This window comes from Sciurus carolinensis, chromosome 3 (assembly GCF_902686445.1).
Source record: "Sciurus carolinensis chromosome 3, mSciCar1.2, whole genome shotgun sequence".
NCBI lineage: Eukaryota > Metazoa > Chordata > Mammalia > Rodentia > Sciuridae > Sciurus > Sciurus carolinensis.
In genome coordinates, this window is record NC_062215.1 from 20,802,425 (window position 1) to 20,828,457 (window position 26,033).

General features: G+C 52.1%; 1 protein-coding gene across 5 annotated transcripts; it reads right to left on the bottom strand.

The window, feature by feature from the left end:
* Positions 1–9,750: 9,750 nt before the first annotated feature.
* On the bottom strand, positions 9,751–17,662 carry LOC124980486 (uncharacterized). Of its 5 annotated transcripts, XM_047546067.1 has the most exons (5): positions 17,481–17,662; positions 16,983–17,057; positions 15,039–15,112; positions 13,249–13,406; positions 9,751–10,065 (listed from the first exon to the last, which is right to left on the bottom strand). In XM_047546067.1, exons 1-5 carry the CDS (start codon positions 17,573–17,575, stop codon positions 9,853–9,855), a joined length of 615 nt encoding a protein of 204 aa, XP_047402023.1. In that variant the 5' UTR covers positions 17,576–17,662; the 3' UTR covers positions 9,751–9,852. The 5 variants fall into 5 exon arrangements, 2 of the variants coding, with proteins under 2 accessions (XP_047402023.1, XP_047402024.1); XR_007107815.1 differs by lacking the exon at positions 13,249–13,406 and having other exon boundaries at positions 15,039–15,207; XM_047546068.1 differs by lacking the exon at positions 16,983–17,057.
* Positions 17,663–26,033: the final 8,371 nt, after the last annotated feature.

Genomic DNA, 26,033 nt, shown 5'->3' on the forward strand with positions numbered 1-26,033 from the left:
GTGTCTTGCTGGATTCAGAGCCTGTGGTCCTCTTGCCTCAGCCTCCTGAGTTGCTGGGATTATAGGCTTGTGCTACCACACCCGGCTCTAAAATATTTTTGATATCTTCAAATCTTAAATTTTTGTTGTTAAATTAAATGGCATCCATTCAATATCTAGATCTTTTCCACATAAGATAAACTGCTAAAACATCAATTGCTGAATGTAAGTTGAAGCTTATATGTTTTGGACTTCTAATTAAAGAGGAACTGGAGATATTAGGGTCTACTGATAAGCACGTCCTATGTTTTGAGGAAGTGTATGCTATTTTAAAACTATGCAATTATGTACTTCCTAATTTTCACTAGATATTAAATTTACTAAGTGTTGAGAATTCTAATTAACACCCAACTAAAAGTACTGGAAACGATAGGGATGAAAGAAAACAACTATACATAAAAAATGTACAAAGCAGTAGGGTATGGTTTACTTTTTTATTTTTTAGTTGTTGCTGTTCATTTATACGCAGTGCTGAGAATTGAACCCAGTGCCTCACACATGCTGGGCAAGCACTCTACCACTGAGCCACAACCCCAGCCATAGGGTATGGTTTTAATAAGGAAAAACATCCAAGTTTTATGTTTTCATTAGAGAAAAAGACAGCAATTTTATCTTAAAGCAAGATGACCGAGCCAGGCACCAGGGAGCACACCTGTAGTCCAGCGACTCAGGAGGTGGAGGTAGGAGGATCACAAGTGAGAGGCCAGCTTCAGCAACTTAGTGAGACCGAGGCTCAAAAAAATAAAAAAGGCTCAGTGGTAAAGTACCCCTGGGTTTCATTTACAGTACCTGAAAAAAAATATAATTTCTTATTTCAGAATATATAAAAAAAGGAACAAGGTAAAACTAAACTGTAAACGGCCCATGAAAAAAGAATTTTTCTTTTCTTTTTTCTTTTTGCACCAGGGATTGAACTCAGAGTGCATAACCACTGAGGCACATGCCCAGCCCTTTTAATGTTTTATTTTGAAACAGGATCTCACTAAGATGCTCAAGGTCTTGCTAAGTTGCTGAGACTGGCCTTGAACTTGAGATCCTCCTGCCTTAGTCTCCTGAGTGGCTGGGATTACAGGTGTGTGCACTGTGCCTGGCAAAAATTTTGTTTTTTATCAGAATAATTTCTCATACTTTGTGTTGTCTTTTATTGGGTTGTTGATTACTTAAAGAAAAGTGAGTCTTTTCCATATTAAAAGAGCGGAGAGATTCAGGGGGTAACCCAGAAGTAGAGTGATTGCCTTGCGTATGTGAAGCCCTGGGTTCAATTCCAGCACCACAAAAACAAAAACAAAGCAAACTTCTTTTTTACAGTTATTTAACTTTCTGTATTTACCTTTAATCTCTTTTGTAACTTTGGTTTTTACAGTGAATTATCATCTTATTTAATCATGTTTTAAACCTTTTGATTTTTTTTTTACTTTTTGGTTACCAGGGATTGAACCCAGGGGTGCTTAACCACTGAGTTACATCCCCAACTCTTTTTTATTTTTTATTGAGACAGGGTCTCACTAAGTTGCTGAGGCTGGCCTCGAACTAGCAACCCTCCTGCCTCAGCCTCCCAAGTCTCTAGGATCACAGGCACATGCCACTGTGCCCAACTCACACATGAGATTTTGAGGGACACCATATATCCAAACTATAACAATTGACCAGATATTTGATTATCTTAAATGTAATAGTTGCATGTGGCTATGTTGAAGAAAAAAAGTTTTTATCTGCTAGCTACATACTGAAATATTTATGGCGGAAATAATAGGACACTTGGGATTTGTTTGAAAATAATATATGGGAGGAGCGGGGAGGTGGGTGAGGGTATAAGACTGACCATGATTTGATAATTGTTGACTTTGGGTGAGGGGTACATGGGCATCTATTACATTGTTTTTCTACTTTAGTGTGTTTAAAAATTTCCATAATAAAACATTGACAAGTATATGTCTTGAGTCTCTCATTGTGCTGAGAAAATAATTTTACAACAATTTTTAAAAATGGCTACATAATTTTTTTTTGTCTGGATGTGGCAAAAATATTGTAATCATCCCTTTTTGTTGAACTGCTGAGTTGTTTCCAATCTTTGATTCTCATCAAAAGACCTGGGATTGCTGGGGCAGAGTGGCTCATGTCTGTAATTGCAATGATTTGGGAGGCTGAGGCAGAAGGATTGTAAGTTTGAGGCCAGACTCAGCAAGTTAGTGAGAACCTGTCTCAAAATAAAATAAAAAGAATTGTGACTATGAGGATAGTTAGTGGTAGAGCATCTCTGGGTTCAATCCTCAGTACGCACGTTTACCTTCCACACAGACCTGGGATTAAGAAACTTGTGGATAATTCAACATGTAGATCCTTCAGCATTTCTTCATAAACTTCTTTAAGTAGATGAATTAATAAGCATACTGTTTTCCCCCTCCATACTGGGGATTGAACCCAAAGTTTGCTACCATTGAACTAAATCCCCAGAACTTTTAATTTTTTATGTTGATACAGGGTCTTGCTAAGTTGCCAAGGCTGGCTTTGAACTTGTGATACCCCCTGCCCTAACCTCCCAACAAGTAAGCATTTAAAATTTTTTTTTATTTTAAAATTTGTTCTATGTAGTTACACATGACAGCAGAAGGCATTTCAATTCATTGTACACAAATGGAGTACAACTTTTCATTTCCCTGGTTGTACACAATGTAGAGTCACACCTTTTGCACAATCATACATGTATATAGGGTAATGATGTCTACCTTTTTTTTTTTTTTTTTTTTTTGCAGTGCCGGGGATTGAACCCAGGGCCTTGTGCTTGTGAGATGAGCACTCTACCAACTGAGCTATCTCCCCAGCCCCACCTCTGTTTTTAAAAAGATATTTTTTAGTTGTCAATGGACCTTTACTTAGTTTATTTATATGTGGTGCTGAGAATCGAACCCAGTGCTTCACACATGCTGGGCTTCCCTCTACCACTGAGCCACAACCCCAGCCCCTCTATCTCTTTCCACTCTCTTTCCCACCCCCCAACAAGTCAGCATTTTTAAAAGGCATTTGCCACACTGACCTGCAGAGACAAATTGGTTTCTGTTCCCTCCAGCAGCCCATGAGAGGCCCTTAGCCTTTCTTCTGGAGACTTCTCAAACTGGTCTTTCCCTTGGTTTCTATGAACCTCTTTCAGATCTCTGCTGAGGGTCTTGCAAATCTTAGTTCATCACATTTAGTTATTACATCCACCCAAGGAGCCAGGTACTTTCACTATTGCCATCTATAGATAAAGAGACCAAGGTTCAGAAAGAGTAAGTGGCCAACTTGAGGACACATAGTTCCTAGCAAGCTGCGATTGACAGGCAGAGCTGCCCAACCCCAGGAGCTGGCCTCCACACCACTGGCTCTCTCAGTGGGCATCTTCCCTGTTGGCTCTCCTTTCTCTGGACGCCTACATGGCTCTAAACTTCCTGCTTTGGTGGATTTCTTGTTCCTTTATTTTGAAGCCAACTTGTTTCCTACCAGCTCTATAGAGATGAATCCTAAATTTACATTTCTGTTAAATTCAGTTTTCATGGATTTATATTTCCAGATCTCTCTCCAGAATCACAGCAGCTCAATGCACACAGGCATATACATGTGAACATGTGTGCATGTGAACGTGTGCACAAGCACACATGTGTAAACACACACACACACACACACACACACACACACACACAGTTACCAAGTGGGCTGAATGAAGTTAACCCACAACACCCCCTGTTGATGTTTAGCAAACAAGAACCAGACAGTGAGACAACTCTGTTGCCTTGGAGACAGCATCCTTGCCTCTTCTCCCACTCCACATGCAACCTAGGGAGTCCTGGGCTCTTGCACAGTGCTCCAGGGTCTGACTGTTTTCTGCTCCCTCCTTTGCTCCCATCCTGGTCTTTTCAGTCATTCCCTCCTGGGGTTATGCAGTGACTTTCTCATCTCCTCTAGGCCCTCCCTGCTGTCTGGTTTCCACGCAGCTGCCAAAGTCTCTGAGGCCTCCTTCCATCCAGTCCCTGTTGCCTCTCTCAGCTCATTTCAAGGATCCTGCATGACAGAAATGATCCCGCCTTGTGGTCTGGAAGCTTCTCCCCAGATGGTTACATGGCTTCTTTCTCAAAGTCTCAAGTTCTTGCTTAGATGTCACCTTTGTACTGAGGGTCCTTCCTGACCATCCTATTTATTTATTCATTCATTTTTGATATCAGGGATTGAACCCAGGGGCGCTTAACTACCCAGCCACATCCCCAGCCCCCCCTTTTTTAATATCAAATATTTTATTTCACTAACTTTTCCTTACTTTTGTGATTTCCAGATTCTAAAAAATGAAACTCAAACTCAAAATATTTCAATGTTAGGAAAAATAAGGATGAAACGCAGCATCTTTTTCCTCGTGCTTCCAACCACTCGGACTCGGGCTTGGGCACAGAGCCTCCCCTGGGGACGGACGGGCAGAGGAGGACCTCGGCTCTCTGCTCCTGCCTGCTTTGCCCAAGGGTGGTGCAGACCCCCAGCCCTTTTTTATATTTTATTAGAGACAGGGTCTCGCTGAGTTGCTTAGGGCTCACTAAATTGCTGAGGCTGGCTTTGAACTCGCGATCCTCCTGCCTCAGCCTCTGTAATCTCTGGGATTACAGGTGAGCGCCTCTGTGCCCAGCCTGACCATTCTATTTAAAATCGCACCCTCTTTAGTCTCCCCACGGTCCCTTCCCCTGTGTTTCTGTTCCATTTCTCCATAGCACCTTCTATTACACTCTGTGGTTTCCTCTTTTAGCTGTTAGCTGATGAGACTACCCGGCAGGGCCTAGCACGGTGCTTACTGATGTCCCTACACTATCAGGGCTGGAAGGTCCCTCACTGCGCTCCTTTGGCGAAAGGTAGAACGGGCGCACTTCCCGCCGTGGCCGCACGGTGGCAGCACAGACCGGGCTTCGTGCAGAGTCGCGCCTCGCGCGTCAGCCTGCCTAACAGGGTGACCCTTAGGGGCTGTGCAGCTGGGACCTCTAGGGCTTTAGGGCTAGGACACAGACACCAAGGGCCGGTTTGGATCCTGGTTCTGTGCTGCAGCTTTGGGTAAAGTGTCGCCTGCGTACCAGGAGGGAGCCTGCCACAGAGTTGTGGTAAAACCTATGAATAGTCATCTCCCTGTCCTCCTCCCGCCCTCGCCCCTCCTGCAAAACAATGTTCGGATTATAGATGCGACGTCCACCGCGTGTTCTTTTCTTTTTTGGGATTCTGTGGCTGAGCATGGGACCAGGGTTAAACTATAGGGCCCTGCTCCCGTCTCAAGGCCGGTTTATGCCTTGCTTCGAGCCTGGTCTAGCTTCATCTGGGACAACGAAAACATGGGGTTTCTCAAAAGTTCTTGCGGTGCCATCTTGGGTAAGCTCCTTCACATCTGTCATGGGAGGGATGCTCTTCCTGGATGGGACTGGTAAGGTGACAGACAGGGCCTAGTTGGTGGCATCTGACAACACCATCATTCTTATTAAAGTTCCTTCCAGCCCCAGCATTTGACAGTTCTGATTTCTCCTTGCATCTTGAGAGGGCAGGAGAGGGCGGGTGGGCATTTGGGGAGGCCTAAAATATGTTTGCTAGGGAGCGGGTGAGAGGAGTGAGGAAGGATGAAGATGTCCTGGAAGTGATGGGATCTGGGCTTGGGCCTTCCCTGGGGGGAGGGATGGGTAGGAAATGGTGGTCCAGATGGAGCCTTCCTGTAGGCAGCTGCTCCTGGGTCAGGTGCAGGGTCAGCTGCAGTGCCAGGCACAGGTGGAAGGAGGCCATGGGGCCCGCCAGCAGTGGCCATGAACAAAGGGCCTTTCCTCCAGCTCCTTACCTGAGTGGGCTTGTCTTGGTGGACAGTGGGCCTCTTTTGCACGCTCACCTGGGATATGTTGGGGTGAGCTCTGAGTGTTGTCACCATCTGCAGTGGTTGGCCTGGTCCTGTGTGGCAATGGATTTGCTTGTAATCACCGCAGCATTCATTCATTCATTCATTCATTCATTGAGCACCTAAGCACCCACCTAGGGTCAGGCCCTGCACTAGGACTGAAGAGGGGAACAAGACTCATGTCCTGCCATCCAGGTGACCGAGGTCAGCCGGGACACTGGGGGGGCTCAGGGGAGGAGGATCTCCTTCCCAGAGAGAACAGGTGAGCACACAGAGGCAGGAAGCCATGGGGACCGGGAGGCAACTTGGAAGTGTTGGGGTCAGTCCCCTCAAACATGGGCCCAGGGCAGACCCTGCTGAAGCCACTCTGAATCCAGGGCTAAACTGCAGCAGACGTGCCTGTCCATGATCGAGGAGTTTACAAATGTGTGCGGGTATGTGGGGCAGGGTAGGCAAGTTCCAGACTGGCACAAGTGGAGTCCTAGGACCTCAGGGCTGGTAGGCCAGTGGAGTGTCTTGCCCACTCCATGAAGGTAAGTGGGCTGAGTGGGGAAGGGGGCCCTGGTGTGAGTGGGGAGTGGACTTCCCTGATTCAGTGCTTGACCAGGGAGGCGACAATGGTCCCATAGTCCTGGGCACGTAAGAGAGCAAGATCTGAGGGAATGAGACCTGGTGATCACCTATCTGATGCTTTCCTCTTACAGATGGGGAAACTGAGGCTCCAAGACAGAAAGGGAAGCCTACTCCCCAAGATGGAGTGGTGCATTTACGATGCCGGACACTGATGAAAAGCCTGTTGGGAAAGGATCAGTTGGAAGGAAACCGTGTCAATGTCAACATCACCATCATCGCACTTCTCAACACTACCTCTTTCACATGCGTGATGCTGAGGTCAGCAGGATTACTATTCCTCTTACAGAGCAGAGAATGGCGGTTCAGAGAGGTTAAGTAACAGATCCAGGGCCCCCCCAGCCAGTGAGGGAATAACTGAGAATTCACATGCAGAGCCTGGTTCCAGAGTGCCCTCCTTCTGCCCTGTGACACAGGGAACAGCCATGAGGCTGTCATAGAGTGAAGGACTGTGGTGGTGGACAGGATGGGACCCTACCTGTGCATGCCCCCAGGGCTCCAGGAGTCTGCTGAAAGAAAGAACACAGGAAGTACTCAGGGGGGGGTTGGGTCAGCTGACCTTCAAGTCCCCGACAGTCACCCTCTGGCAGCGGTTGGTGTTTGCTCAGTTCCCCAGGAGTTAGAGTCAGAGCAAATATTTGGCAAGCTTCCTGCTAGCACTATTGATGCTTTCTCACTAGTCAAATAACAAGCAGGGACGAAGTGCAACTTTTATTAGTGGACACTGGCTTGGAGACTCCAAGCCCTGCCTAGAGTAGTTGGCGCTTCGGTCTCCGTTCTTGCCATACCTGGCTGCACCTGCGCAGTGCTCTTCCCGACCCCAGTTCAACTTTTGCCCACCGCATCTGGGTTCATAGGTGCGTTTTCAGAAATGGCCATCAGGTGGCAGCAGGCGCCAAGAATCAAGGCTCAGCACACTCTGGCCAGCTCCGACCATCGGCAGGGGGCGCTGCTGCTCTGCAGGCGGGCAGGAGAGGTCCTGCGGCAGAGAAGAATCAGGTGTATCTCTTGGGCTAAAAGAAGCTGAGCCGCCCCTCCAGGGTGCTGGGGGCCTGGGAGAGAAAAGGAGGTCTTTGTTTACTGGGCTCATTGGCAGAGCGAGTAGCTAACTCCTACTTTACCGACTTTATAGGCAAATTGTGAAGGGCCGGGTGGCAAATATTTTAGGTTTTGCCAGCCATAAGGTCTTTGTTTCAACTACCTAGTTCTGGATAAATTGGTGTGGCCGTGTTCCAAAAAAATCTTTATGAACACCAAGATTTGAACTTCACATAGTTTTCATGTGTTACAAAATGTTGTTCTTTTGATGTTCAAATAAAACTACCTAAAAATGTAAATATCATTCTTAACTCTTGGACCATATAAAAACAGGCAAGGTGACCCTGACTTGGTAGAGTCTAAAATGAGGGTTCAATACATAAGAGGTGCTCAATTAATGGTAGGTGGTTCGCTATCCAGGAGTTTGCAGCAGGGGCTCTGCAAGTCTCCTTCTTGGGCAGCCCCTGCAGTGGGGCAGGTGGCCCTCCTTCTTGTTTGGGCCCCCAGTTCTTCCCACTGTTTATAGGAGGCCCCCAGTAATGGTCAACTGCCATCTCTGCTCCCTACCAGTACACCTGGCTGCATGTCCATACCAGCAGCCTCTGCCCTGGCTTGTCCCTTCTCCAAGGGAAACCCTTGTCCTTTTCATCTTTTAAGGTTTAATCTTGTGGTCTCTTTTAAAAGATTCAAGTTTATTGAGGATTCATTACATAAAATTAAATGCACCTATTTTATGGAATTCATAAGGGTTTTAATTCATTTACTTAGTTTGCTTTGGTACTGGGTGGGGGATGGAACCCAGGACTCTGCGTGCTAGGCAAATGCTCCACCGCTGAGCTATACCCCCGGCCTGAGTTTGTGAGTTTTGACAAATGTATACACCCAAGGAACCATCACCGCTGTGAAGACAGAGACCATTCGTTCATCCTGAAAACTTGCCTTGTGCTCCTTCCTAGTCAACCTTGAGTTAAAATTAAACAACTAAATCTCCTGATGATCAGGCACTTGCAATGTGCCAGGTCCCGGGGAGGCCCTTGACAAGTTCTGTCTCACTGAAGCCTGGGGCACCTGGTGAGGCGGGGCAGGTGTTAGAGGTGGGCACTCCGGCTGAGGCCCCAGCTATGGGATGGGAAGCGACATGCCCTCTGTAGTGAGAGGCAGAGCTGGGGATTCTGGCCCCTGGTTCCCAAGTGCCTTCCTTCACTACTGTCCTGCCCTCCCTGTCCCAGGCCCCTCTGTGTCCCTAGGGTCATTTTGAGTACCCCACCTTTACTCCTGGCCATTTCAAGTGTGGCCTGGGACCTGCAGCCTCCATATACCCTGGGCACCGATCAGAAATGCAGAGCCTCAGGCCCTCCCACAATGCTGAGTCTGCACCATAGCATCAAAGCTGAGACGCTCTGTCCTGAACTGCCTGCACTCCTCACGTGGAGGCTGTGCCTGTGTCCCTGTCTCTGCTAAATCATGAGCTCCTGGAGGGCAGGGGTTGAGCCTCAGGTGCCCACTTCAGGACCTTGCTAGTCAAGGCTGGATTCATAGATGAAGGAAGGATGGGAGGTCGGAGTCTTGGGATGAGGGCAGGGGGGCATGGTGCTGGTGGGAGGAGTGGGGCCCGTGGGCAGGGGTGGCCTTAAACACTGAGAGTTTAGAGGTCTGGTTCCCCACTCTTTCTGGCCTTTGCCCAGGTTGACTCGGGGAGTGTGGGCATTTGCATATCATTTGCACATCATTTGCATGCACATTGCTTCACTATTGGATGCCCTTTTGCCCAGGAGAGTAGGTGGATTTGGGGAGAGGACAGCTGGGACAGGGGATGCCGTACTGGGGAGGCCCAGCCTGGAAGCAGTTCTGAAGTGCGAAGTGCTCTCTGCCTCTGGGTGAGGGGAGGGGTCCGTGAGACCCTCTCAGCCTGGCACTGGCTGGGGGAGCAAGGCTGGCCACTGGGCTGGTCCTGCCTCTCTGTGTCCCTGTCACCATTCTGCACAATGTCTTTCAGGTGGTGGGATTTGCTGCAGCAGTGAGGTGGAAAGTTGAGTTAGACCCTCATTACGAGTCTACTTACATAAAACACAACAGCAGGAATCCTGCCAGAGGGACCCTGTGGTGTTAGCACCTGGAACTTCTGACCCAGTGACAACAGAACGAAACCAGGTCAAGGAGCAGAGACACAGGCAAAGCTTTAATTGGGGGGTAAACCTCAAGGAGCCGGGACGGCACTGAGAGAGAGATCAGGCTGCTCCCCCACAAGGGAAGGAACAAGCCTTTGTTCAGGCTGCTGGGTGGGCTAGGCTGTGGCTCTTCTTTTTCTCACTGCTGGATTTTCCAGGTGGCTCCCAAGAAATCACCACTTCCGGAGCCAATCCAGTTCCCAGGAGATGATTGCTCCTGCGTGGGGTCTCACCAGGGAGTGAGTCTTGCCTTGCAAGACTCTGCTGTTCCTGGAAGGCGTAGGGCAGTGACCGAAGACTTCTAGAATGTTCCTGTCAATTTTGAAAATTCCTTAGTTACTCTTATCTTGTTGTCCTTGGTCTTAAAGGGGCACGAGATGGGCTAGGTAAATTTAGGGATAATGAGCCTCGTATTACCAGCTTTTAGACACTTGTTCCTTAAATGATCAACATGCTCATCAGCAGAAGGCCTTGGGGGTGTCACTGCCCTTTGTGTCTGTGGGGGTCTCTGACTGTCTCAGAAGCTGGCCCAAGGGGGCCCTGGGAGGTGGCTCTGCTCTTCTGGGGTCTGTGTGCTGGCTCACTCTGCAAGTCAGTGAGTTGTGCAGTAAGTACACCTGCATTAAAAAAAGCTTTTTTTTTTTTTTTTTTTAATGGTTCCAGGGATGGAACCCAGGCTCCCTGCGCATGCTAGGTCAGTGCTCCATTGCTGAACTTGCACCCCAACTCACATATATGCATATTTCTGTATAAAAATAAAAGTTGAAAGAAGTACGGCTCCAATTTTCAAGGAATTCCAGGGACTGGGAGATCTTTCCAGAATGCCTCTCCCTCCCACCCACCCTTTGTGGTTCAGGCCCCGGCTGCTCTCTGATCGTATGAATTTTATTTCTTACTTACTCTTCTTTTCCACTGGACTGTGAGCCACCCAAGGGCAGGGCCCGTCCTGTCCATTCCTGTATCCCTTGGCGTGGGACCAGGATCAGAGCAGGCACCGAATACACAGGTGATTCCTCAACATCTCTGGGGCTCCCCTGCACTTAGAGGGGCTGCCCTGCTCCTGCCCCACCCCAGGGCAGTTAAAACACCTCTGCGACTCCCACTCTCCTCCCCTGGCCAGAAGTAGGAATGGGACAGTAGAGATAGCCAGAGAAGTCTGAGGTGGAACTCAAGGTCCCTGGATGGGGGATCCTGACGTCTGGGTGCTCAGCCCTCTACCCTCTCCTATGCTGGTGTGATGGTCTCTTGCCACTATTCTGTCTAGCCTGGGTGTCACCTCCTCTTGCTTGTGGGTCCCTCTGACCTTGAGGCTGCCGGGGTTCCTGCAAAACCCCCTCTTCAGACTTGGGGAAGGGGATTCAGAGGCTGGGCTCCTCGGGAACTTTCCCAGTGGCACCTGCCTTGCCCCGCCCCTCCATAAGCTAGGGCCTCCTTGTGACCTGAAGTCCCCATAAGCAGGTTCCCAACCCGCTCCCCACTGTCTGGAACTTGTCATTGAAGGACTTTGATTAATGGCCTATTCTTTCTGGCCCTAGTTTCCTTCTGTAGTAAGTGAGAGAACAATTCTGGCGGCTGTGAGGTCAAATAAGTTGAAGGTGTGTGGAGCAAAGGCTGCTGGGAGGTGTGGTTAGTGAGGGGCCAGCTGGGGTCTGCCCTGCGGGGCAGGTGAGGGGTGTGAACAGCCTCTGCTAATCTGTTCCAGACTGGGGTGCTAGGAGAGTATGGGAGAATCAGGGGCCTTGGTTTTACCACCTTGATCTGAACTGGCTGTATCTGCCTTGGGCCTCAGTTTACCTTTTTAGAAAGGGGATCATTTAGTTAGGTTGTCTCTTGGGCCCCTTGGGTTTTGAGGTTCTTTCCACTTGATGTTGTGTTTGGCTTGCCAAGGGTGTCACTTTGGGATTAGTTTCTAAATCTTATACACCGGGAGTTTCCCTTACAAATCAAGTTCCAGTTTTCTGAAGGCAAAACAGGAAGGTCCCACCATTGCGGAGTCCGTGTTAATCTTGGGGAAGGGACTTGCAACCTACCTGCCAGGCCCTGGGAGGCCGCCCCTCCCACCGTCCACACCCAGAGGCCCAGCCATGCAGGAACTTGAGCATGTGCCCGCTGGTCCCCCTTTATTCTGGGGGCTGTCCTGGCCGGGGCCCTCTCTGCTTCATGGCTGCCCAGGCCCAGGCCCAGGGTCAGGCCCCTGTGCGTAGCCCCCCACAGCCGGAGCTGGAGCGCAGGCACGGGCAGGCTTCTTTCTCCTTTGTTTTTCCAAACCGAGGCTTCGGAGGGCAGGTCTGGATTGGACTGGCGTTAGCTCACGTGTTTACCAAGCAAAGAATTAGGTCTCGGCATTTCCTGGGGGGTGGTGGGAGCCGTGGTCAGGGCCCAGGCCCAGGCACGTGTAGGGGAGGGGTCCCTCCCACCTGGGGCCCAAGTCCTTCCCTTCTCTTGGATGACCCCATTCCCAGCGTCTCGTCCCCCATTCCCCTGGGGATGCCCACGCTCATCGCCTTCTTTCTGAACCTCCTGGCCACACTCTCAGGTCCTCTCGCTTTCTGCCCCGATGGTCCTCATTCAGACTGAAGCTTCTTTTCCCCTCAGCATGGGGCTACCCTCTCCACTGCCCTGTGCCTGTGTTCCCTAACTCTGGGGCCTCCCTTGTCCCTGGCCTCCAGCTCAGACCCTCAGAGTCAGCTCAGGGGATGGTCCAGTGGCTTCTTTCTGCAAGGCGGGGGCCGAGCCTGCCGGGGACCTGCCGAGCACAAGGCACCAGGGGCTTCCTTGGGATTTTGCTGGGAGAGGGAGAAAGGGTAGCCCCTGCCCTCCAGCCAGTCAGGTGGGAGGCCCCTCCCTTACTTTGTCTGGCCCGTGCTGAGCCAGCCCTGGGCCCCTGCACTCAGCCAGCATCGCATCCACTGGGGCCAGCCCAGGCTGGGCAGTGGGATGCAGAGATATGAGACAAGCCCTTATAATCAGAAGCTCCAAGGCTGGTCCCGATTCCCTGTCCCCAAGTCTGACCCTGCCACCTTTCAGCTCAAGCCCACCCAGCTCATCAAAGCTAACAGAGCGAGGGAGACCCCTCGGGAACTACCCAGGCCAGCTCCCGATACTTCACAGATGGGAAAACTGAGGCCCAGACAGGGGCAGTGACCTGCCTAAGGTCACAGGCCTAGACCTGGTGTCCTGGGACCTCTCCCAGGTGGTCTGAACCAGGCTGTGGTGTGTAGTTGGTCTTGAGGGCTGAGACATGCATAGTGGTGCCTTACTTTTGGGGGCTGCATGCCCTCCTCACCCCCAGCATGAATGGTAGGGGAGCCTGCCCTGCCCCCCGCACACTCCACCTGGCCTGGCCAACTTTCCCAGAGCCAGCAGAGAGGCAGGGTCAGGGCAAGTCTGAATCGGCCCAAGGAGCAGCGAGTCCCAGCCGGCCCTCCCTGCCCTCCAGCCCTGGGAGCGGGAAGTGAGATCCACACCCCAAATCCTCCTGCCTTCCCTCCTCACCCACGCATTCAGCCTGGGGCCCAAACACGGCAGGGAGCCAGCACCTCCTCCTCTGTCCTTGGTTACGGAGGCACAACACCCAACACTGGAGACGGTTTGTCCTGCCAACGCCACACCCCAACCTGGGCCTGCACGCTTCTGCCTCAGCTGGGAGAAGCCTGGTGGGGGGAAGGGCAGGTGGGCAGAGGGCACAGGGTCCATCAGTCGGAGACCCTTCCCTCCCACCCCAGGCTCCCAAAATGACCTGGCTCAGGAATGTCAGGCTGTGTTCCCAGCACCTTTGGCCAAGGGGCCCCCACGCCAGCCACTGCTCTTAGCCCCTAAAGCCCTGTAGGGTCTAGAGGGAGGAGAAGGGCCAGGGTGGGAAGCTTTGTGCTCGAACAGTAGCAGAGAAGAGAGGGAAAGGCCTTCCTTCCAGCTGGCCCAGGAAGGGTTCAGGGAGGGAGGCCTGTGGGCCCTCTCCTAGACAGAAGGAAGGGAAAGTCACCAGCCACAACGAGATTACAAGGTCCCCAGGATTGGAGTGTGACTGCTGTAGCGTCATGTTGGGGACTGGCTGGGTGGTCAAGGAGGTGGGACGTCAGGGCCTGGGGAGGCAGGGGCAGCGCTGGGAGGGGGACAGTTTTTGTGGCTTTCACTAGTGCTGGGGATTATGGGGAGACAGAAAGGCCAGCAGGGTCTCTGTCCCTGGGGAGCCCGCTGTCTGAAGGAGAAAGAGGGCCCCAACCTTCAGGCAGCACCTGGGCCTGAGCGGGAGGCACAGCCCTATCCATAGGGGGGCAGAAGGAGAGGACCTCAGTGGCTCTGTTGGGGCCCCTGACTACGTAGGCCCATGGGGCTTGAAGAACGATGGGGAGCGTTGGAATCAGGGTCTTTCTGCTTCTCCTTTCCGAGGAGCACCTTCCCAGGGCTAGTGGGTTCTCCCCCCAGTTACCAGCCCTGGTGGAACCATTGGTAGTTGCTGTGGCCTGTCAGTGCTTCCGGGTTGAGCCCCAGTCCCCCTGATAGGCCAACTGCTCAGCCCGCACTGAGCACAGGGTCCTTCACAGTCCCTCTTAACAGATGAAAATGAGGCTCAGAGAGGTGCCAGGGAAGGACAAATCCCCTTTGGTGACTGTGGTCCTCGCGGGCAGGCCACCCTGTCAAGAGCCTCCACTCTTCACATTTGAGAGGATGTGCCTGGGCACCCCCTGGGAAGGTGCAGGCGCGGGGTACGTCTGACGGCGTCCCTGCCACTCCCCCAGTCCTGGAGCCTGGTGGGTCCTACTGACTCCGCTTGCAGCCCCTCTCAGGCCCTGTCCCTGGTTCAGTCCTGGGGTGGGCCTGTGAGCAGGGTGGGGTGGGAGAGACTGTCCCTGCTGAGGCTGCAGATTCCCGGCCCACCCAGGCTGAGTCAGCGCTGGCGGGAGCTCAGGGGGTGGCAGCTTTCCCAGGGCCAGTCTGGGCGGGCAGCGGTGGTGCCCGCATTCCTCCCAAGCGGTGGTGCGTCTGGGCTTGCTGAGCCAGGTGTGCTGTGCCTCACCCAGTCCCCCGCCCGCCTGTACCTGAGCCAGTTCAGCGCCAGGGCCCTGCAAGGAGGTGTCTGGCAGCTGCCTGGGACGGGCTGTGGGAACTGCTTGCCTTGCATGTCTTTGCTGGGTGGGGTACAGACTGGGGGGAGGACAATCTGCTGGAACCCCAGTGCCCCCAATGGCCAGGGCATTTGGGGTGCCCACTTGTCACCCTTTCTTGGCCTCTGCAATTGGAGAGCTGGAGGCTGAGACCCAAGGTGGTCTTATTTGGAGCCTTACCTTGTTCATGGCTCAGTAAATGCTGGTGGCAGAAGGCAGGTGTTCTGGGAGCTGGGCTGGAGGGGCCCGCTGAGCTGGAGGCAGCAGGAGGGCACGTGCTGTTTGCTGCCTCATCTCTAAAGGAGGCCTTCGCCCCGACCAGCTTGCAGCTCTGGGTGCAGGTGGGGTTCTGGGGCAGAGACTGAGTTGCAGCCCTGTGCCTATGGGGGCTCCAGCTCGGGGGCTGCTACCAACATCTACCACCCCGACCTTGCTCCGTTTGGCCCCATCTGGGATATCTGCACTGGCATCTGGGGCCAGGAGAGGTCTCCATGGTGTTTGGTCAAGGTTGGTCCTCACCACTCACCTGTGGTGAAATTCTTCCTGCAGTCTACCTCTGGGCCTCGGTTTCTTCTACGGGAACAAGAACCCCCTTACTCTGCCAATATTGTTGATTTCTTGGTGGGTAGGATGTGATTTTTTTTTTTCAGTACCAACTGAGCACACCCCTAGCCCTTTTTAATTTGATTTTGAGACAGTCTTGCTAATTTTCTGAGGCTGGCCTCAAACTTTTGATCTTCCTGCCTTAGCCTCCTGGGTAGCTGGGATTATAGGTGTGCACCATTGCACCCAGTTGGAGTGTGATCTTGAGGAAGTGTTTGGCACAGGCTGTGCTGTGCAGGGACCTCTTCCTTCCCTGCTGTGGGACCCCTCACCCCTGCCCAACCCAGCTCTGCAGCTTCCCATCATCCTCTGCTGTCAGGCCAGGATCCTGGCTGAGGTTGCAGCAGGGAACTTCAAGTCTGAGATTTGGGGACTCTGCCTGATGTTCAAGCTCTTCCTTGAGGGCTTCTGCTGGAGCCCGCATTTCAATCCCACCTGAGACAAGTGGGTGCCCCCTTGACTCCCTGACCCGACACCCCATTCTGAGATCTCAGCAGTTTGAGCAGCGCCCCTGGGCCTGGGCTGTTTCCTGGGAACCCTAGGGCAGTCCCAGGACAGCCTGAGATGCAGAAATCACTCCCCAGGCCTTGGTAGGAACCAAGGAAGCCTGGCTCTGAGCCCAGGGTGGGCGTGGGATTCTGTCCCTTGCAGGAGGTCAGAAAGGGTGACAGCAGGGCTTGGGAAGAGAGGCCAAGGGACAAACTGGGCTGTTGGGTCCTGGATGTCCAGTATAGCCTTTGCTGTCAAGGTTGTGGGCTGCCTGGTCAGCCCTGGATAGGGGTCAGAGAGCAGAGTAGGTGCCGCCCCCAGCTGAGCAGTGGTGGGAGGGGGCAGGACTGACTTGGGACAACCCAGGCGGGTGCAGGGACCCCTTGGTTCTTCTTTACGGTGGCAGAATCCCCTCTCCAATTTTATTTGACTGAGCTCTAGGGCACCTGGGGTGCCCTGTTCCCAGGGAATCTCTGGGGACTCTGGACGCCTTCCCTCTCCTCTGTCCAGGGACATGGGGAAATGGCAGTACTTTGTCCTGGCCGTGAAAAGAAATACCTCAGCTCCTGATGGTCCTGCTCTGTGTCCTGTGTGCTGAGGTTAAGGGCCTCAGTGTGTGTGTGTGTGTGTGTGTGTACATGTGTGCTGCAGGTGCTTACACTTTATCAATGGAGGAGGCAATTGTCCCAGGGCAGATGGTCTCCTGGGCATTCAGACTGGGGTCCCTGGAGTTGGATTCTAAACGCTGAAGGATTCTGGGAACTGGCCCTGAGAGCTGGGCCCAGGGCAGTCTGGGAAATTGTGGGAACAGGTGAGAACAGGCTAGAAGGGTGCGTCTGCAGCTGGAATGTGAGGCCTGCAGGGTCCCCACCTTCCTCGCCCAGGAATGGGCCCTCCCTGGGAGCCGGGACCCAGCCCTTCTCCAGCTGTCCCCAGCTCTGCACTGCCAGGCCTCCTCAGCTCTGGGCTCCTCCTTGGGGGCTCCCCCACACCCCCTCCGCACTCTCTGCTGGGCTAGAACAGCTGGCTCACCTGGGCTGGGCTGTTTGAGAGATGCTGGTAACTCCCCGAAGTCTCTTAGGTTCTTGGTGTTGTGTGTTTCTGGCCCTTAGCACAGACAGACCTTCCGTCACTTAGAGGGACCCCATTGTCATGAGTTAGGGAGGGGTATGGCTGTGCTGGGGGAGTTTCCTGAACCGGCAGGTAGGTTTCTAGCCCAGCTCTGTTCTCTGGATAGGGCTGAGGGAACTTGCCAGTGCCCAAGTTTCTGGGCCCAAGTTACTTCCCTCAGCAGAGAACTCTGTCCTCTCCTCTCCTGTACTGGTGGCCTTAAGCCCTGGGGTGCTCACAGGCTGGCCCCTGCCCACCTCTCCAGGCTCAGCTCCCAGCTCTGCCTCCCTCGTCCAGGATGTCTCCCTCTTTCCCGAGGGTACCAGGTCCTATGTACTCCAGCCTTCACCGTGGCTGGATGTCCGGCATCTGCCTGGGACTCAGTCTGACCCTGCTCAGCCTGCCTCCTGACTGTACTACCTTTGGGGCCACGTCAAGGTCCTTTGGGTGCTCCTGCTGCTCAGCCTGCTCAGGTCTCCATTGTGCTGATGAAGTCCAGGCGTCTCCCCTGGCATTAGAGCCCCCAAGACCAGGGATCACTGTGTGTCCCTGACATGTCCTCAGGCCGGGCCCTCCCTCTTATAGGTCATGGATGAAATTAGTAAAAGGCGATCCTGTAAGAGGTGCGGGGAGTTTGGGGGATTCTTCTGAAGTCTGCAGACTTGCATGGGCGGTCACACGATCCTGGCCCTGAGCCTGCTTGCTCCAGATTGAGGAAGCACATACCTCTCTTTTGCGATTGGGATCTCCTGGGAAGATTCTAGAAATCTACCCTGGGGTCAGGGAAAGTTCAGGTTCCCTCTCTGCCTGTGTGAGGGTGCAAGGTTAAGGGGCTAGAGCAACAATGGCAGCTTTGCGTGTGTGTGGATGAGTGTGCAGAGTGTGAACACACAGAGGCCTGTAAAATATAGCATGCGTGAGTGTGTCAGTGAGTTTGAAAGTGTGTGTGAGTGTGAACATGTGTCAGTGTGAGGCTGGGCAAGTTTGTATGAATGTCTGTGAGTGAACGTGTGTGACTCTGAGCACATGTGAGTGTGTGAATTGTGTGTGTTGAGTCTGAAGATGAGTGTGTGTGAGCTGTGTGAATGGGCGTGTGAACTGTGGGTACGTGCGTGTGAAGGTGTGCATGTGGGCTTACGAATATGTATGTGCAGACTGTGAGTGTGAGCAGAGTCAATGTGATTGTGTGAGCTGTGTGTGAGCATGTGTGAGCTGTGTATGTGAGTGTGTTTGAGCTGTGCACTTGTGCAAATGTGTGTGTGAGCTGTGTGTTTGTCTTCTCCTGCAGGAGTACTGGCCTGGGACCCAGAGCAGTAGGGATAGCTTGGGTCCAGTCTCTGCCCTTCCCCAAGGCCATGGTCACTGGCAGGGAAGCTCAGAGCCCTCAGAGTTCTGAGTTCTGGGGAGATCCAGGGAGCTCCGAGGCTCAGCTTTCCCTGGGAGTTTACTCAGGGGGGTGAGTGTTCTTTCCACATTCTAGGAAGAGCTCAGAAACCATTCTCTATTTTAATACAGAATAGAATTAAAATAACACTGACACATTCAAGATCCAACAAACCCCTGCCAGTCTGCCACCCAGTTTTCGGCACCCTACCTTTGACACGTGCCCTTCCCACATCCTGCTCGCCCCTGTGTAACCACTAGCCAGCATTTGGGCTGCTCTTCCTGCTTTACTTCACAGAGCTGAAGTCATTCTCCGCAGGAACCACAGGAAACAGGAACTTCTTCCAGGTCAGGTGGCCCAGAGTGGCTCAGTGCTGCCCTCTGGGGGCAGGGATTTGGCTCCCTCCTGCTCAGGCTCCAACCTGGGTGAGGAGGCCACCCAACTCACCCAGCAAGACCCCGGCAGACAGGTGGATGCATCTCTGTGCACACGCAGGTGTGGGATGGGCTTGGATACCGGTTGGCACGCAGGCACGCACACGTGTGCACAGACCCTTCTGCCTTTGCATCAAGCCCCACTGGTGCCTCTGGTGCCATGACCTTTGGGATGCTCCCACGACAGCTTCTGTTCCTAAGAAGTTTGCAGCAGGAAGGGGGTGGTCCCCATGTGGAGGAGGTCCTGCTTCAGGGACCCTCAGACTCAGGGCTGGGGAAGGAGATGGCTTTGGGGTGAGCAGTTTAACAGAGGGACCTAAGAGGGTGGGTGGGGAGGAGGGCAGGGCTCCAGAGGCAGGGGGGACTTTTCTGAGGTGGAGATTGGAGGTGGGGGTGGGGGAGGTATGGCTTAATGCCCAGGCCAGTTTCAGAAGAAAAGTTCAGGACCATGGGCCTGGAGGCAGGGGAATGGACACAATGGCCCAGCTGGACCTGGTGCTGTAGGGGTCATGGGACTAGGGAGGGAGGTGTTGAGGAAAATGAGCGGGTCTCTGGAGGAGAAGGGGCGGGTTTGAAGGGCACAGGTGGAGGATGGGTCCCGCTGCCCAGAATCCCTCCCCAGGCCTCAGCAGCTCCTCCCGTGACTGTGCCCAGAGGCCAGCAGAGGGCGCTCCTGTCACAGAGTTGGGGCTCAGGCTGTGTGAGGCAGTAGGTACAGTTTCATTTTTGGAAAGTGGCTGGGCCTGAAGCCCAAGAGGAGGCATGGTGGGTACCCCACCTTAGGAGCCACCAAGGAAATGGGAGGGAAGAGACAAACTCATGAGGTGTAGGGGGACCCCACAATGCTCTCCTTCTCCCCCACCTCCCTGGTCAGTCACCTGTCTGGCCAGTGTTTCCCTCCTCTTATGTCCAGGTGGTGACCTTGGAACCACCCCCAGGAAAGGACTGACCCCCTGTGCCTGCCCTGGAGTGCTTCTTCTGGACCACAGGGTCTGTCAGGGCCAGCTGGACTTTCTAGAAAGTTCCCTGGTGTTCTGGCCCAGGGCTCTGCCTGAGTCTCCCTGCTTCTCGGCTTGGCCTCTAGGAGGAGGACACTCCTCCGTATTCCTTCCTCAGTCTGCCTGTGGGTTCCAGAGTTCTCAGGCCCGTGATCTCTGTCACAAGGGATTAGAGGCTTTGTGCGGCTGGTTGGTGAACATAGCTCACCATTGTCCACCATTGTCCACCAAAGGCTGAAGGGAGCAGCGACTGGGGGAGGAAGGCCCTTCTGTTGTGAGTCCTCCATCCCTCTCCTGACATCTCCTGGGCAGAGGCACCTCAAACTCAAAGCATTCGTTGATTTACTTGCTCCTTTATTCTATAGTTATGGGGCCCTGTTTGGTATGTCTGTTTCCCAGGACAGAGGAGGAGGCAGGGAGGGAAGAGACGGGTAAACCGGCCATGAGGACCGAGGATGATGGGCTTGGAGAGTGGTGTAGTGTCTGCTCCGAGCCTCTTCCTTCTGGCTTCTCCCTCCTACCCAGGGGCGTTATCACCGCCCACCTGCTCAACCCAGAAAGCAGGGGCGTCATCATGCTGCCTGCCTGAGAGGCCCCTGCCCCTATTTTCCACCGCGTCTGGTCCTCACCCCCGCAACTCTCTCCAGAACCAGCCCTGGTCCTGGCCAGTTCTCGTGTTCCTACCAAGGGAGTCCCTTCTTCAAAATACCGGAGGCCCCTACAGAAAATAAAGAATTAGCGAATGTGACCTGAGGACACTGTCCGCATGGAAAAGAGACCCGTAAACCAAGTCCGGAAGCCTGAGAGCGACTGGGGAGAATGTATTCACAGCACATGCGCTGAGCCCAGTTCCCTGTTTTTGAAAAGTTCACAAGTCAGTCATAAGACCCCAGGAAAGCAGGAAAGGGTTGAAATGAATAAGAAGGAAACCAAGAAACCATTCAAAGGGAAGAATGTTCCATTTCACTGGTAATTAGAGTGAAAATTAGCCAGTTGCAGTGACCCATGCCTGTAAATCCAGCAACTCTAGAGGCCAAGGCAGGAGGATCACAAGTTCAAGGCTGGCCTCAGTAATTTAGGGAGAACCTATCTCATACAGTAAAAAGGGCTGGGGATGTGGATGTAGCTTAGTAGTAAAGTGCCTCCTAGGTTCAATTGCCAGTATCAAATAAAAGAATTAAAAAAAAAAAAAGGCAATAGAAAACAGCAGCAGCAATAAGCAGACCTTGGTAGGACCCATGCTGGTAGAAGTTTGAGGGGAAATTTACTCTTACTCATGGTTAGTGGGAATGGACATTTGTAGGAGTGTGTGTGTGTGTGTGTGGGGGGGGTACCTGGAATTTTACCCAGGGGCTCTGTACCACTGAGCTGCATCTCCAGCCCTTTTTATTATTTTTAAATTTTTAATTAATTTTGGTGCAGGGGATTGAACCCAGGGGCACTTAATCCCTGAGCCACATCCCCAGCCCTTTTAAAATATTTTACTTAGAGACAGGTTCTCGCTGAATTGCTTAGGGCCTCCCTGAGTTACTGAGGCTGGCTTTGAACTTGTGATCCTCCTGTCTCAGCCTCTGGAACTGCTGGGATTATAGGTGTGCACAACCACACCTTACCAGGACTTTTTAAGCAGACATTTTTACTGCAGAAAATTGCAAATATACAAAAAAGTACAGAGAAGAGTAAAACAAACTCCCATGCACTGGCTACGCAGTGTCGGTAATGAAAGCATGCTGCCTTTCCGGTTTCTTCTCTCTCCCCTCACCATCTTTTGTGGTGGAGATTAGAGTATTTTAAAGCAAATTCCAGATATAATTTCACTGAACTCTGAAAGAATATTTGGCAATAGCTACCAAAGTGAAAAATGGATTTATCAGTTGGGTATGGTGGTACGTCCTGGAATTTCACCTGCTCTGGAGGCTGAGGCAGGAGGGGCGCTTGAGTCCAGCCTGGGCAACAGAGTGAGACCCTGTCTCAAAAAAAAAAAAAAAAAAAAAAAAGAATTTACCTTTTAGCTCTGTAGTCCCACGGCTAAAATCTCCCCTAAGAAAATGTCTGTAGAAGTTCACCTTGCTATGTGTTCAGGGAAGTTTATTATGCCCTTGTTTATAAAAGCCAAAAGACTTGGAGACCAGAGAGGCGGTTGGTAGGGAGGGAGTAAATGAATTACAGTTCATGGTCGTAGTGGATTGAAAGGAGTGAGATCGCTCAAGAGATACTGTTTGTTGGGAAATTATGGTAGTAGAGTGAAACAGACATTATTACCTCATGTACATAGATGACTGCATGACTGGTGTGATCCTACAATATGTATACTCAGAAAAATGAGAGATTACACTCTATTTATGTATGCTCCATCAAAATGTATAAATGCATTCTACCGTCACGTACAACTAATAAGAACAAATAAAATAATTAAGCAATGCTTAACCATTGAGCTACATCCCTAGTCCTTTTTTATATTTTTAGAGACGGGGTCTCGCTAAGTTGCTTAGAGCCTCGCTACATTGCTGAGGCTGTTTTTGAACTCATGATCCTCCTCCTTCAGCCTCTTGAGTTGCTGGGATTACAGGTGTGCACCACTGTGCCTGGCTATTTTTAAAAATTTTGTGACAGGGTCTCACTAAGGCTGGCCTCGAACTTGTAATCCTCCTGCCTCCTGAGTAGCTGAGTTTACAGGAGTCAACCAACACACTGGAGCCTTGTACCATTCCTTTGGTAGAACTGAAATCTATGCAAATAGACATATTAAAACCCCAACAGGGCTGGGGATGTAGCTCAGTGGTTGAACTCCAGCTTAGAATGGTGAGACCCTGGGTTCAATCTCTGGCACTGCAGGAGAACAAAACCAAACAGAGCAAAGGAATTTTAGATGGAGGCCTAAAACTCTAAAGAGTTCTTTTATGGTGATCTCCTTTCCAGCCCTTGTTCCAGGCACTTCCAGTGATATGCCCTGTGATTGGCCCAGAGATCCCCAAAATGGGTTCCAGGGAGCCCAGCTTCTCAAGCTTCTCCTGGAAGCAACCCCTGTGTTCAGGTAAGTTTGGGAAGCACTTGGCACAGTGGAGAAGCCCATGTGCCTGAGCTTGTTGATGGCCGTCTGGAGTCTGCAGTGAAACGAGCAGATTAAAAACTCACCAGAATGCTCCCTGCCTGGCCCTCCAGGATCATGGTTCTCAGGCTGGCTCTCAAGAGCAGCACCGGGCGAGCTGGGCTGCATGGGGTGAGCAGCCCTGCTCTCTGGGGTCAGCCCTGCCCCTTCCTGACCTCATAGTCCTGGTCTCTCCTCTGCTTACTCTACCCCAGCCACACTGGCCCTTCTTTCTATTGCACTAACTGTTACCTTGGCCTGGAAGGTCCTTCCCTGTACGTAGCGAACTTTTTCTTAAACTCAGTTTTTTTCCCCTTAGCTGTCACTAGGAGAGGCCTTCCGTGGCCCCCAAAGCTGTCATAGCCCCTTTTTATCTGCTTGGAGAAGGCATCATTCTCTGGTTTGTTGGTTGTCCAAATTTCTCACTAGGATATTTGCTCCAGCAGGGCAAAGATGTCTTGTGTTCGTCCTTGTATTGCCAGGACCCAGTATAGCACCCAGCACAGAATAGCTGCTCGACTAACAGCCACCAAAGGAATGTGTTTCCTTACAAGATCCATTTCCCGAAGCACTCCTATTGCATCCATCTGGAAATGCTGACCCAGCTGTGAGTCTCAGGTGCTTCCCAAACACACCAGGCACATTCCCGCCTCTGCCCGGACCATTTCTTAGCCTGGCGAAGCTCCACCCTGGCTTCGAAACCTGACTTTGCTGTCCCTCCCTCTGAAACTGTCCTCAGCAGCCTGGTCTGTATGAGTCGCTCCTTCCCCGTCCTCCCAAGGTGCTTGTACACACACAGCTTTATCATAGCATAATACCATTGTGCTGGGATGAACCGAGCGTCTGTTTTTCTCTCGCTTACCGCCTGCTCTCATCCAGGGCAGGGCTCAGCTGACTCAGTTCTGCAATCTGAGTACCTGGCCCAGTGACTACCACACAGTGAATGTAATGAATGGGTGCTGAATGAAGTCCAAGTGTGGGCTCTTCCCACCTGCATTCATTCAGCAAACATCAATAGGGCACTTACTGTGTGCAAAGCCATGGGTTAGACCTTGTAGTGGATCCAGAAAATAGACAGATGACTGTAAAGGATTATCATTCCAGAGGGAAGGAGATTCTCCTTTCAATAATTCTCACACGTGGGAGAGTGGCTAGCACTCATGGGACTAGAATGGCTAGTATTAGTTTCCTATTGCTGCTGTAACGAATTACCACATATTTAGGGGCTTAAAGTAACATACATTTATTCTCTTACAGTTACACAAGTCAGAAGGCCAAAGTAGGTCTTATGTGGCTAATATCATGGTGTCAGCAGGGCTTTGATCCTTCTGGAGGCTCTAGGGGAATCTGTTCCCTCCCCTTTTCAGTTTTAACATTGGTTCAAGGCCCGCACCGTTCTGACCTCTGCTTCTGTGGTCAGACCTTTGATTCTGACCCTCCTGTCTCCCTCCTTTTAAGTTCCCTTGTGATTACCCTGGAATCACCTCTGCAGAGTCCCTTTGCATTTTAAGGGACATATTCCCAGGTTCTGAGGATTAGGACAGGGACCCTGATGGGATTCAGAGGTAGGGAAGGGTTGCCTCTCCCTCAAGGAGCCTTCTGCAGCCAGCGGTTGGAACCTCTGCAGAATTGTTGAATCCATAGTTACCCACGAGGATCTTGGTTCTAGCTGAGGTTACATGCTAACTCTACACCAAGAGTTTGTCACGGAAGTCAATAGTCTCATGGAAGACTATGGACTAGCCATGGAAGTCTCCTTTTATAAAGGACAGGGGTGAGGCCCAAGGCCATGTGGAGTCCAGTTTGGACCCTAGGTTCTTGGACTTGGAGTTCAGAGCTCTCTCAATGATGTCATAGAGTCATGGTCTTAGATAAGCTGATGCCTGACCTGGAGACACTGGCAGTGGGGTCCTGCTGCCATCGAACCTTGCTGGAAAACATATCACCCCGAAATGCTAAATGACAAGGCATCCAGGGCCCTGTGTTCTGAGGCAGAGGTGGCAGGGTCAACAGGGCTGCAAAATTTACCTCAGGGGAGCTTGCTCATGGCTATCTGGCTGGGGCAGCCTGCCTCCAGGATGGGGTGGGCCTTGGTGAGGAGGAGTTGGGGGGACCAGGGAGCACCCCATGACCTGTGAAGGACTCCCTGGCCAGGCCTCCTGTTCTGCCCTTTAAAAGAATGGACGCTCCCGCTGTGGTTGCGCACGCCTGTAATCCCAGCGGCTCGGGAGGCTGAGGCAGGAGGATCGCGAGTTCAAAACCAGCATTGGCAAAAGTGAGGTGCTAAGCAACTTAGTGAGACCCTGTCTCTAAATAAGAAATAGGGCTGGGGATGTGGCTCAGTGGTTAAGTGCCCCTGAGTTCAATCCAAAACAAAACAAAACAAAGCAACAAAAGCAAAAAATCCAAAAATAAAACCAAAAAAAGGATGACCTCTCCTGATCCTTCTCCCTGATCCTCTTCTTCTGATGCCTCTGCTCCTCCCTCCCCTGAATTCTTCTGCTTCTCCCTGCCCGGGTCCTTCTCTGTTGGTCCTCCTCAGATCTACTTTCCCTTATCATCCTGCCCAGATCCCCTTCCCCTGGCTTTTTCCCCTGGTCCCGGCTCCCCAGCTCATCCCGGGCTCTCCCTGCTCTGCTTTTCTCCTGTCTGTTGGGCCTGTGGGTCCAAGTGTGGTGGGCTGGGTGATCCAGCACCAGGACAAGCAGCCTGGAGACCCTGCTTCCTGCAGGTCGTGTGGGGAGAAGGAAGGAGAAAGATTTGCTCAGAACGTCCTGAAGCTCACCTGGGCGGATGGGGTGGGGGGACGGAAATCAACTCCTACTCCAAGATTGCTTCCCGTCTAAGGTGGGGGGACACCCATATGCTACTCCAAGGAGGTGTCCACACTGAGGGGAGAGACAGCCTCCCTTTCCAGGAGGCAGGCCACACCTGCCCTGGAGGATGCCACACAAAGAGACTACCATTAAACCACAGGTGTGAATCCCTGTGAATCTGTAGGGGACAGCCAGCCTGCACAGGGCACAGAGAGAAAAGCAGAGGGGCCAGGTGGGCCGCAAGGGTGGGGCC

Coding starts and splice junctions, on each gene's coding strand:
- LOC124980486 (XM_047546067.1), bottom strand. CDS start 17,575: ATGCCAGGGGAGACGCCTGGACTTCATCAGCACAATGGAGACCTGAGC. Junction 17,058..17,480: donor ACCTTGACGTGGCCCCAAAG/GTAGTACAGTCA, acceptor GTCTGTGCTAAG/GGCCAGAAACACACAACACC. Junction 10,066..13,248: donor GCCCCAGGCTGAATGCGTGG/GTGAGGAGGGAA, acceptor CAAAATTGACAG/GAACATTCTAGAAGTCTTCG.